This window comes from Vanellus vanellus (genome assembly GCF_965231255.1).
Source record: "Vanellus vanellus genome assembly, chromosome: 4".
In the NCBI taxonomy this organism is placed as follows: domain Eukaryota; kingdom Metazoa; phylum Chordata; class Aves; order Charadriiformes; family Charadriidae; genus Vanellus; species Vanellus vanellus.
In genome coordinates, this window is record NC_138909.1 from 42,417,574 (window position 1) to 42,429,459 (window position 11,886).

The following is an 11,886-nucleotide window of genomic DNA, read 5'->3' on the forward strand; positions in this document are numbered from 1 at the left end:
CAAATAACTTTTGTTTACTTCTGTGCTGGTTTCAGTGGGATAGAGTTAAATTTCTTCATAGTAGCTTGTATGGGGCTATGTTTTGGATTTGTGATGAAAACAGTGGTGATAGCACAGGGGTGTTTAGTTTTTGCTGAGCAGTGCTTACACAGAGTCAAGACCTTTTCTGCTTCTCACACCACCCTGCCAACAAGTAGGCTGAGGATGCACAACAAGTTGGCAGGGGACACAGCTGGGACAGCTGACCCCAACTGACCAAAGGGATATTCCATACCATAAGACATCATGCTCAGCAATAAAAGTATGGGGAAGAAGCCGGGGTGGGGAATGTTTGGAGTGATGGAGTCTGTCTTCCCAAGTAACTATTACACATGATGGAGCCCTGCTTACCTAGAGATGGCTCTAAACACATGCCTGGCAATGGGTAGTAAATGAATTCCTCATTTTGCTTTGTTTGCATGCACAGCTTTTGCTGTACCTATTAAACTGTCTTTATCTCATTGACAGGTTTTCTCACTTTCACTCTTCTGATTCTCTCCCCCATCCCACCGGGGCAGGGGGGAGTGAGCGAGCGGCTGCATGGTGCTTAATTGCCACCTGGGGTTAAACCACAACAACTTATTTTACTTCTTATTTTAATTCTGTTCTCAGAATATAAGATTGGCTGCGTGTACACTGTGCAAACATCCGAGCAGATTTTACACATGCATGGTTGTGCTTACCAAGCATTTTCCAACCTATATATTTAAACGTTAAACTGCACATGTACATACAGTTTGCTTATATAAATCTGTGAAGCACTTTGCAAGCAAAAGGGAATGTATCATGATCATTCTGTTATACTCATTAGACTCATTATACTCATTATATACAATGCATATAAATAAAGCACAGGCACACCAGTTTAATTTAGCTATTGCAGTAGTTCTAGTTTGGCAAGTATTTATACAGCTGAAAGTATTTTCTGAAATGAGAAGTCCTTCTCCAAAACCACGATAACCTTTACAATACTGTTGTATTCAAAACAGACATGTGGGCTTTGTGTTAGTTTTTCTTACCATCAGCAGTGCACCATACTCGCTCATATTCCTCAGTCAAAGGTCTGCCAGAATGCCAGTGACGAAGCTCATCAAATTCCTTGTATTTAATAAGTGAAGTAATTGCAGGATCATTGCTGAAATACACAAACATTAAACAGGCAGAAATTAAAAGCGTTTTCTGGCATCTCTAATGAAACATGAATGTTTTGAACATTCAAAAAACTGGGTAATTATCAAAACATAATTTTACTATGGCAGAAAAGCAACATAGGGTTTAATTCTACTCCAGATATAGCATGTAAAGATAGCCTCAGTTTTTCATAAAGAATTACTAACAAAGTAAAACCCCATTTTTTCCATTTATTTTCATATCAATCAATCACAGAATGCAATGTAACTACATAACTCATACACTGGCTAAAAAATAATCATTGCACTGCACAGAACCCACTTCCACAAGCAGCAGAGCGAATGTAAAGAATAACCTCTTCTTACTTTCTTTTTTCAGTGATTTTATTCAATGTTTTTCTTTTCCTGAAATCAATCTGAGCTTTGCGACTTACGATAAGGCCTTTCAAATACAAATCATACATTTAGAAAAACAGTTCCAGAATGTAGGATAAGAATCAGATTATAATGCAAACAAATAACAGTATCAGAAAATACAGATACGTTGACTCTTACCCATTCTTGTTCTGAAGTTTCTGTTAATATTTACACCACTATGTGTAAACGTGAAATTTTACCCAGTCATAGAAAAAGCACTTCTACATTTGTATAAATTGAGGATAACACAGATGTAAAGTGCAGGGGAGTAGAAAATAAGCCCATATAATGTTATTTCATTAGAATAAAATTCATATATGTACCTTTCTAAAATAGGTAGGTCTTTCAAAACATCTCCAGCATAACTTTCAACAAGATCAGATTTCACTGAGATAAGTCCAATGTTAGGAATTTCTTCTTCATAATCTTTACAGTGTAAAAAATAATTAATATTGTTTAATTAAGAATATATATAATTGCATATCATACTTGAAAATTTTGTCATTACATTATAAATGAAATTCTCTAAGGTGAAATTTGCTAAAAGTAAGCAGCAGTTCACAAGTTCCCCTTTTTCTGTTTCTTCTCAAGCATGAGAAGAATAATGAGGCAGACATCACTATGGCTTCCTGCATAGATATTCTCATAATCCATTTTAGGCACCTATGCTAACTTTTTGAATGCTACAACCCATCCCATCTTACAGGCATCTACTTTCCTGCACTGATTCCATAAATATGCACTTTCAACTGCATTTATGTTAGATGACTGATGATGACACATAATCCTTGCGTATCCTTCCCACGTTTGAAGTCTAGCCCCAACTTCAGTCTTTGAGATCTCCAAAGGAGATACAGAAATGGGCAACACAAATGCCGTGCCAGAAGATGCCTTAATATCCCACAGATAACAAATAAACTCGTTTTTTGTCCACTTGCCCACTTGACGCCTTTGAAACCAGTTGAAGAACACTCGCAAACTTAAGTAGAATTACATTCCAGCCTTTACTGAATTTCTTACCAACTGTCTCTTCTAAAGATTTATACAATTTGATAGGTTTGAAACAAACATTTGAAGGTTGTAAAAAAAATGGTTCTCAAGAAATGTCAGGTATCAGGCAAAAATGTCTGCCTACTTTCAGATATTCAAAACAGGTCTTTTAAGTGAGGGAAGAAAACAAATAATCTCCGAGCCAGCCATGCATTTCCCCAATTATGGGCTACTAAACATGATGATGGTGTAATTTAAGACTCTTATGAGCAAGTCACATTTCTAGAGCCTTCAAGGACTGCAGTGTGAGCTACAGTGATGGCTGGTCTCTCTACCATTAGAGCAACAATTCCATATTTCGCTTAATTTGCTGCTCCCATACCCAATACCTGCATAACCCTATGTCAACAAAGATGTTCTTCAGAGACAGTCTTCCTGCAGCATAATCATTACTTTAATTATGAGTAATTATTACGCTTTTTACTATTATTTGTATTACACTAATCATAATGTTTTTTACAATACAGACAATAGATTTGGGCTAGCAATCACAGAACTAAACCCAATTCCTACTGAAGTCAATAGCAATACTTGTGCTGTCTACAGTGGAGTCAGAATTTCACCCATAAGGCCTGGTCAGACTTATTTTGGCATCAGCTTCACATTTTGCTAGGGGGTCGAAAGGAAGGAGGAGAGAATCCATAAAGCATGGATTAGATTTGTGATCAGGGTTAGATCAGATCACTACTCCTAGAACTTTTAGTGATAGTAATGAAGATCATGCTTCTAACTCTCTAATTTGTGGACTTGTCAGTACCTCTAAATAATGTCTGTTCCTGTTGAAGAAATAGTTGGGAAGTCTTTCGTATTGGGAAAGCATCTCCAAAACTGTATTTCGCAGCCAATTTTGTTACAGTATCCCATAAGCATCGGTATTCATTCTCCAGCTCTTTCCCCAATTCCTTTTTGAGCTCTAATCCTGCACAGGGAGTGAAGAAAGAAAAAAAAAAGATAAAAATAATTTTTAAAAAAGAGCTTAAAATTAAAAGTTTCCACAAACAGAACCTCCTATTCACCTATGCAACATCAGGCATAAAGATATCAGCCTTATCCAAGATCTTTGGTCATTACAAGAAATTACGTTAGAAAGTTGTACATTCCGTTTTTAATAGCCCAGGGTATAAATAACTAAACGTACTGAGAAGATGTATTTTCAAAAGAACATGAGATTTAGACTGCCTGTGGAATTCTGAAAGCTCCACAGCTAAAGAAGAGTTTCCTCTCACTTTCACCTCCTGCAGGGTAGGATCTTGAGTTGGGAGTTTTCTTTAGTGCCCAATAATATGTATCATTATAAAAATAAATGTTTCATATTCCTCATATGTATTTCCTTCAAAAATTCCTCTACACTTCCTTTATCGAGGTACATACAGGACATCTTGTGACTAGATTCATAAAGAAAGTGTTCTAGTTTACTATCAGACAGATAAACCCATAGCAGAGGACTTCAGATAAACAGAACTACCCTGAGAAAACGTTTGCTACAAATCTTTTCCCATATTTTCTTGCTCTGTCAGCTTTTGTAACTTTTTTGTGAATCTTAACAAATCTGATGGTGTTCTTAAAGCTCCAGCTCCCAATTCACGTATTTGTAAGACAATACATGATTTTGTCTGAATCAATCTCATTTGAAATTAAAAATATTATCCGATGCCTCAGTGACATTAGGGATCAAATCTAGTTTCCTTTCTGACTGTGTTGCACCAAGACAAAATGAAATGGATAGAAAACTGGCTAAAACCCAAATGGTTGGGGATACCCAATAACAGTGATGCAGAGCTCTTACTACCTATGCTGTATCACTCTTCCTTTGCGTTAAGTAAACATGGCACATCAAAGATATGACATGGTAAAGAATTCTGAATGAGTGCTGGTGAATGACACTTTCACATGCAATTTTCTAGACTTGGCTATAGAAAAAAAGTTTCCCTATTATTCCATAAAATGTGTTATTATATGGGTAATTAGAAAATTGTGCTCATTTCTGCTTGTACAAGCAGTTTCATTCTCATTTTGCAGCTTAATAAAGTTGGAAATGTAAGAAAGCAAACTGTTCAACAAAGAGAAATACCTTTAGTGTATTCGACCTCATAGTAATGTGCTATATTTCTGAGCAGTGAATCATCATTTAAGTCAGGCAGGTAAGTTAAATCCAACTTCCAACCATTTGTATCACTTAGCTGTGTCAGACAAAAATGCGTACACAACTGTTGCTGTTAAAATAAAGCAAACAATTAATTCTTATGGAGCACCTTCTCATGTGGAGGGATCAAAGCATCTCCAAAGCAAGGTTAACTACTACAGGTTTTATTGACATGAAAAATAACACATCGTTACCTGACTTACCTGTGATCAGGAAACTGCCTTCACTATTCTCCTTGACGGTAATAACCAACATTAAACAACAAAAAAGCCTGCCATCAAACTTGCCATACTGGATGAGACCAAAAGGTCCATCTAGCCCAGTACCCTAACACTAATGCTGGCTAACTGGAGATGTCTAAGAAAAGGGTAAGTATAGAGATTATTGCTCCAAATCCTCTCCTAGACCCACTGACTTGTGGCTCACAAGATTCCTGAACCAGGTAAGGTTTCTCTCCAGCAGGTACATAACGTTCTTTGATCTCATCAGATGACTAAAGTAACATATAAAGGAAAATTAAAACTAAAATGACAATAGCACCTGATGACAGGGGAAGTAAGACAATGCTACACATACCATCTTTATTAATGGTAAAACTTGCTTAGTCCAGCAGGATTTCATGATCCTAATCCGAACTCGCTGTGAAAGAGGCATATGAAGAAGAAAGGCAACTGTAAGACATTGCATTCTGCAGAGGTCAGCTGCTTGTTCCTGAGATAGGGGTTTACTTCTTCCCTGTTGAGAGATGACAGATAAAAAGTTGACCACATCGTTCAGTAAAATAATTGTGCTCGCTTCTACTTCATTCAGTGGCTTGCACTTTGTTAAAGCAGCTATTAATTCTGATCTATTTAAACAATTTGTGCATTGTAATTACTTGTGGATACACTTACTTCAAAACGAACATTCTTGTAGTGCTGGTAGATGCAGATCAGTTATAATGTAATAAAAGAAAAATCTCTTTTCTGAAAAGAATATAACTATGAAAATCAAGACAAAACTTAAAAACAATTGTCAGTGTGTCTGGCTAGAAAGGTTACTATTTTAAGAGGAAAAGCTCTTTTCTCAACTGCACAGCAAAAAGCATGTAGAGAAATACAGCTGTGCTAACCACTCATAGCTATCCTGTAGTCCACTGAATATGTGTCTCAAAATATTACTGATATATTGCATCTGTGTTAACTTGATGAAAATATAAGGCTTGTAGTACGGTCACAAAAACAATGTCATGACTGCATCTAGAAAGAGGTCTTTTTTCTTAAATGTCTTGCTAACTTGAGGAAAAGTGTATTCTTCTGCAAAAGCTAGTATTCCACTGAATGTTAGGAATATTAGGAAAAGAAAAATAACGAGTGCAACTATCTCCTAAGGTAAAACTTCCTATAGAAGTAATTGCTCCTAAGGTAAAACTTTCCCCAGGAATAGCCATTGCGGCAAGGAGCACAGTGCCACCCACAGAGAGACCATGCTCCTTTGAAAAAGCTGTGGCCACAGTAATTATCTGAAGCAGACCACTTCCAGAGTACTGTCACAAAGGAAGCAGCTAGGTCTCTCTTCAGCTTGGGATCTAGAAGGACAGCCATCTCTCCTGTTAGCAAAATGTTTATGGTCCCTGTGCTGAAAAGATATTAAAAAAAAAAAATCCTTACTCTTGCTGATTGCTTTGTCTTTGCTCCCATGGAAGTATTTGAATTTTTCAACATGTTGGTGTATGTTTTTAATCCCACGGCACAAGCAAGAACACAGACCACACGCCGAATGTCAGATCCTTTAGGCCACAGTTTTTTCAACAGATGGACAGTCTGATGAACCTGTAGTCATAACATTATGAATAGCACAAATGATCACTATAATAAAAACTACAAACAACTACAAGTCTTATCTTTACAGAGTTCCAGAGAAGGGGAAGAAAGGATGTGAAAACTACAGGAGGAAAAGTGCACATAATCATTAGTAAAAATAGCTCTTTTTTGTCATGTACTCAACAGGACCAGAAGTACAGTCACAAAACTGCAGTGTAACTTATCACTCAGGAAAATGGCAGGGGTGTATTAGGCACTAAAGGTACAATATATACATAAAAATACCAAATTTTTAAGGTTAAAGTATTTTAAAACAAGAGTAATGAATCCATTGCTTTAATCATGCAAGAGCAGACCTTGCAACTGTAATCAAGCTCTGAAAAAAAAGATACCCAGATTGTGACAGTTAACAGTATGTGAAAGCCTTGTCAGCTGTAAAAGGGAGGTTTAGATTTTGAGATGTCTCTACAGACGAGGTTGCTGCTGGCAGCAGCACCGACTCTTGCCCACTGCTGCTGAACATGCCCTCCTGCACCCTATCCTCAGGAGCCAGCTGCTGCTGTGGGTGTGAGGCAATGGCCACAGTTCGCCTGGAGGGTAGTAGCCACAGCCCCCCAGGTGGCTAAAGGTGCTGAATGGGCTGGTTCCAGTCTTCTACAAGATAAAGGCAATCACCAAGATGGGAACAATCCCTTAAGTGGCATCCCACTGAGCAGCTTCCAGCTGAACCATCCTACTTCAGAGAAATTTAAAGAAAGAGAGAGCTTCAAGCTGCTGTGAAGAAGAGTAGGCACAAAGGAGACCTTCTCAGACTCCAGGCTTCATGTCAGGATAAGGAAAGAGAGCCCGCAGTTCTGGCTAGGAAAGAATTTCAGGTAAAGGAATGGAGGAAGACCATCAACCTGAGGAGGAAAAAAAGAAAAATTATCAAATTACCTCTTCTTGTATGCTTTTCAGACTCAGCTTGAGATGTTCATTTAGACACATCAATGGTTCTTTGTATCTGACTAGGTTTTCACAGGCGTATCGCAGATCTTGCCGATACTATGAAGTTCAGAAGTCAAAGTTATATGCAAAAGTCAACAAATACAATGCATCAGGGACTACTAGCCGCAGACAGAAACCATTCAGATATATAACAGTCTACAGCCTCCAAGAAACATCTAGTCTAAATAAAACTCCTTTAAAAAAAAAAACAAAAAAACAACAACACATTCCTGGCCTAAATGTTAGTCTTGTCTGGCATATTACAAGTCAACTAAGACACGTGAGAGTGAACATATAGAAAAGGCTGTATTTGAGACTACCATATCTTAAATAGAATCCTTAACAAGGATGTGAAATGAGACTACAGAGAACAGGGCAGGAATTTGCCACCAAGCACAATGTTTGCCTGTTAAGGATTTCAAGACCAGCAGATTAAAGAAACATAGAATAAGTCACGTATCAGTGCTTTATGATTTTAATACATAAAGTATAATACTCATATTGAGATATTTTAATTAAATCTGCAAAGCAGAATAACACAGTTATTGCAAACCAACAACGAAGTAACTAACCTTTTGAAAAAATACTCTGTGTTGATACACACTCTGAACATGATATCCGTAAACTCTAAGAATATCATACTCCTGTCCTGAAGCAAGCACAACGTTGACTTTCTTTGACAATGAATGAGCAATTAAAATAGATAAAAAGTCTGTTTGGCGAGAGTTCAGTCCTATGTCAGATACGATGATGAAGTAAGGATAGCTTTTCTTCAGGAAAATCTCCCATTTGGACGATAAACAATTGGAAAATTCTGTATGAACAGTTGTGCCTGTGTTATGCCTCAGGTGTTCTATTAAGGCAGTACGTAAGAAAAGAAAATGAGGATACGGAAAGTACAGCTGTTCTGCATCCTGTGGGAAACAAAAACAATGAAATTATTCAGTTACATTTGTTGATACAATGAACAGTTTCCTAAACCTGATTAGAATCAAGCAGTTGGTTTTGAAGGAGTGCAGTGGTTTAAACAGCAAAAAAGTGTTACTTGTTCAGTACCTTGAAGAAAACAATGACATATTTTGCTCCTTTTTCAGTGAAATCCTGCAGGAAGCATTCAATTTGGTAGAAGAAGTTTAGATATTGTGTTTTCGAATCTGAAAACATAAGTAGTAAGGAATCCCCATCTATCACAAAGAATTCAGACTCAACAAAGTCTTTTAACAGACTGACATACCTGAAAGAAGAAGAAAAGGCATATACTTACATTACTCAAAGAAAAGTTGAGGACATGGGACAGAAAAAATTTGATACTAATAGATTTTAAAATAGATGGGTTTGTCCATTAAATCAGCTAAATACTAAATGTATAAATTAAATCAATAGCGAACCATCTTCATTGGATCTAACATTAGTCCTAAATAGCTTACAGTCCTTTCAGTTGTTGAACGTATTAGCAATTGTCTCCTTTATAGCTCTGGAAGATTTTGTAGCATCTGAGGCTTCTGTGACATATGTGGCACCTCTTGTCCATGTCTGCTTATGCAGAAAGTGTTATCTGTTCTCTAAGAAATACCCCACAGGAGATAACCACAAAATATATTTTGAGAGCATTCCTGCCTGAGTTTCCAGCTAAAAATAGCAAATGGGCTATCAACAACTATCATGACAATGACAACTACCTCCCTCATCCAAGGAACATCTATGGCAAGAAAAATACCTTAACGGCAAGAGGAATCCAATCACAATACATTCCTTCAAGAGACCAAAGAATTAAAAGACTTCATCATCCCCTTACCATTTTAGAAAAATATGAAAGTTGATAAAATTTGCATTAATCAGTCTTAGGTCAAACTTGAAACAAATTCTCTTCACCAAAGATGGCAAGTATAAACAGGCAGCACGTCAGTAGTTTTTAATACGTAATAGTTTAATATGGAGTTGACTGCGTTCTCCAGCTCTTTAAGAACCCACAAAAATCCAGGGACATAATGTTTTACCCAAGAGAGACCAAGGAGTCAGAAGAATTTCTGCATGTCTACATGAAGAAGAGGCAAGCCCTTCTAGTAAAAGTTCTCTGCTTTCATGTTTGTCTATTACATACTACACTATTACATATTACAATACTACTGCCTATTATGAGAACATTCATACTCTAATGGTAAGAACATGCTTGTTTTCTTTAAGGCTGTGAAAAATGCCCAATACATATCACCTCAGATCCACAGCTGGGAAGACACAGCTTTTCTTTCTGGCTGGGATCAACAGCCGCTGGTTTACAGGTCCAATTTGTTATCTGATGCAATGAGTAGACTTCCATGAACAAAAGCTACATGAACTTCTGTCTTACTACACTTAAATTGTCTGCCTTTAATTAATACTAATCTCTTTAGCATGTTAGCTCCAGAATGCAGAGAAGGCACTTCACTGTCAATGTAACTGTCACTATTGCTAATTCTTTTCCATATCAAGCAGGGAAAGGAATCAGAATCTGGAGCTGCGGAAGGTCATGCGTGAGAACTGATGTGCAAAAACACAGAAGGTATATATGAAAAGGAAAAGTTAGTTGGAAAATTGTTTTAAATGCTGTATAAGTAGTAGCCTTAAAACATGTCAGGAAACATGCTCAAAAAAAGCATGACAGAGAATTTGAAAAAGAATAAATAGCAATAGTTAAATTTGTATATAAGTTCCTAAAACGTCTAGGCAATGCCTACTCTTTGGGCAGACTTTCTATTATATTAGGAATCTTCCTTCATGTGGCTGGAGGAAGTATGAAATCCTAACCATGCCTTAGGTCTCCTGTTTTTCCACAAACCTAGGTGGCAAGCACACAGCTTCTTTCTCTAAGATGTCTCTGTGATGTCTACTTAGTTCAAAGAAACTATTTTTATTACCATTTATTACATTTCTTTCCATGAACCCCACTGTACTTACTGAGCTCTTGATAGGGATGCCCAACTGTGTAGCCTCAACTTCTTCAGAAATTCAAGATGTCTTCTTGTTTCTAAAATGACCACATACATAGTTATTGATGGAACCACATAACCATAACTCATCAATTAATTACAAAAGAGCCAAAAGGTAAGACATTGCAACAAAAGCCACAGGCACGAGCATAAGCTAATAACAAGTCCTCACCAGGGCTTTGGGAATCACATTCATGCTGGAGAATGCTGAAATCCTTGCCTTCAGTTTGTGATGCCTGATGTATCCCTTCTTCATTGGTCAAGATACTATAAGCATTACGGTAATCTAGGTCTTGGGCTTCTTTTTCTCTGTCTTCCTCTTCTCTAAGCATCTTCATAACATCTGCTTCTGCTTTGTCACTGGTCTCATCCTCCTCATCACTGTCACTTGTACTCCCACTCTCTTCATCTGCCTTTGTTGGAATGAAGCCTGTTTTCTCGCTGTCCTTGTCATCATTACTAGCATTCTCATTTGCATCACTATGAATGATTTTCTTGAAATAATCTTCTACAGAATCCATCATAGATCTTGATTCTGGCATCCAAAAAAAAGAAAAATCTAAGTAATCAAGAGATAATTTGCAGGAAATACGGTACACTCTGAGGCTTTAACCATTAAATTATCTACTTCATAATCACACTTGAATAAAACTTAAAGAAAAATCAGAAAGTCTTTTGTGAACATCCCTGTGAGACATATTTTCATTTTAAAAATAAATAAATATTTTTATGAAACTATAAGGAAAACATCAGCTTTTGTCTTTCTTAAAGTTTACTAGAGGAGCATTACTTACCTGTTTTCTTAAAACCTTTCTTAAAAAAATAACAAAACAAACTGAAGTGCAACATCCATTTTTCAGATTCCACAAACTCAGTGCTCAGCTGCAATTTTCTTTCTGATTTTCACCTTGCATTAAACTCCTAGCAAATGAAGATGAATAAAAAAGAAACAAAAATACATTTTTATTATCTACTTGTAAAATACTACACACGTAGTATGCTGTATTACAGTGGTGTGCTTAACGTAACTTTACAGTGGAACTTTAGACTTATTTTCAAGAAATGTAAGCTATTTATATACATACAACTACATAACGTCACCTTTTGTGTACCTGCATACATACTTTTTATCAAGGCAGCAATAAACCTGAGACTTTTCACCGTCTTCCTATCTAAATTGAAAAAGCTGTATCAAAGGCTTCAGAACACCATTCTGGGATGAATCATGTATTTTTGCATGCTGAAATTGTTGCTTACCTAGAAAATGGCCATCACTACTTCAGCAATCTCCTAAGCAAGTGTGACTTTCCATAACTGAAAATGTAAAGTCAGCTGCTCTCAAAGAAAGCAAA

The 11,886-nt window shown here is 36.8% G+C and overlaps 1 protein-coding gene across 1 annotated transcript in view; it reads right to left on the reverse strand.

Moving 5' to 3' along the window:
- DDX60 (DExD/H-box helicase 60) overlaps positions 1 to 11,076 on the reverse strand; it is a gene marked incomplete at its 5' end in the record, with an annotated part of 47,211 nt that extends 36,135 nt beyond the window's left edge. Inside the window, 11 exons of the mRNA XM_082482296.1 lie at positions 1,059 to 1,174; positions 1,910 to 2,012; positions 3,394 to 3,555; positions 4,708 to 4,849; positions 5,356 to 5,514; positions 6,429 to 6,590; positions 7,518 to 7,625; positions 8,141 to 8,482; positions 8,625 to 8,802; positions 10,503 to 10,572; positions 10,707 to 11,076. Coding sequence (XP_082338422.1) covers positions 1,059 to 1,174; positions 1,910 to 2,012; positions 3,394 to 3,555; positions 4,708 to 4,849; positions 5,356 to 5,514; positions 6,429 to 6,590; positions 7,518 to 7,625; positions 8,141 to 8,482; positions 8,625 to 8,802; positions 10,503 to 10,572; positions 10,707 to 11,076 — 1,912 coding nt within the window. The remainder of the gene's footprint in view (positions 1 to 1,058; positions 1,175 to 1,909; positions 2,013 to 3,393; positions 3,556 to 4,707; positions 4,850 to 5,355; positions 5,515 to 6,428; positions 6,591 to 7,517; positions 7,626 to 8,140; positions 8,483 to 8,624; positions 8,803 to 10,502; positions 10,573 to 10,706) is intronic.
- Positions 11,077 to 11,886: the final 810 nt, after the last annotated feature.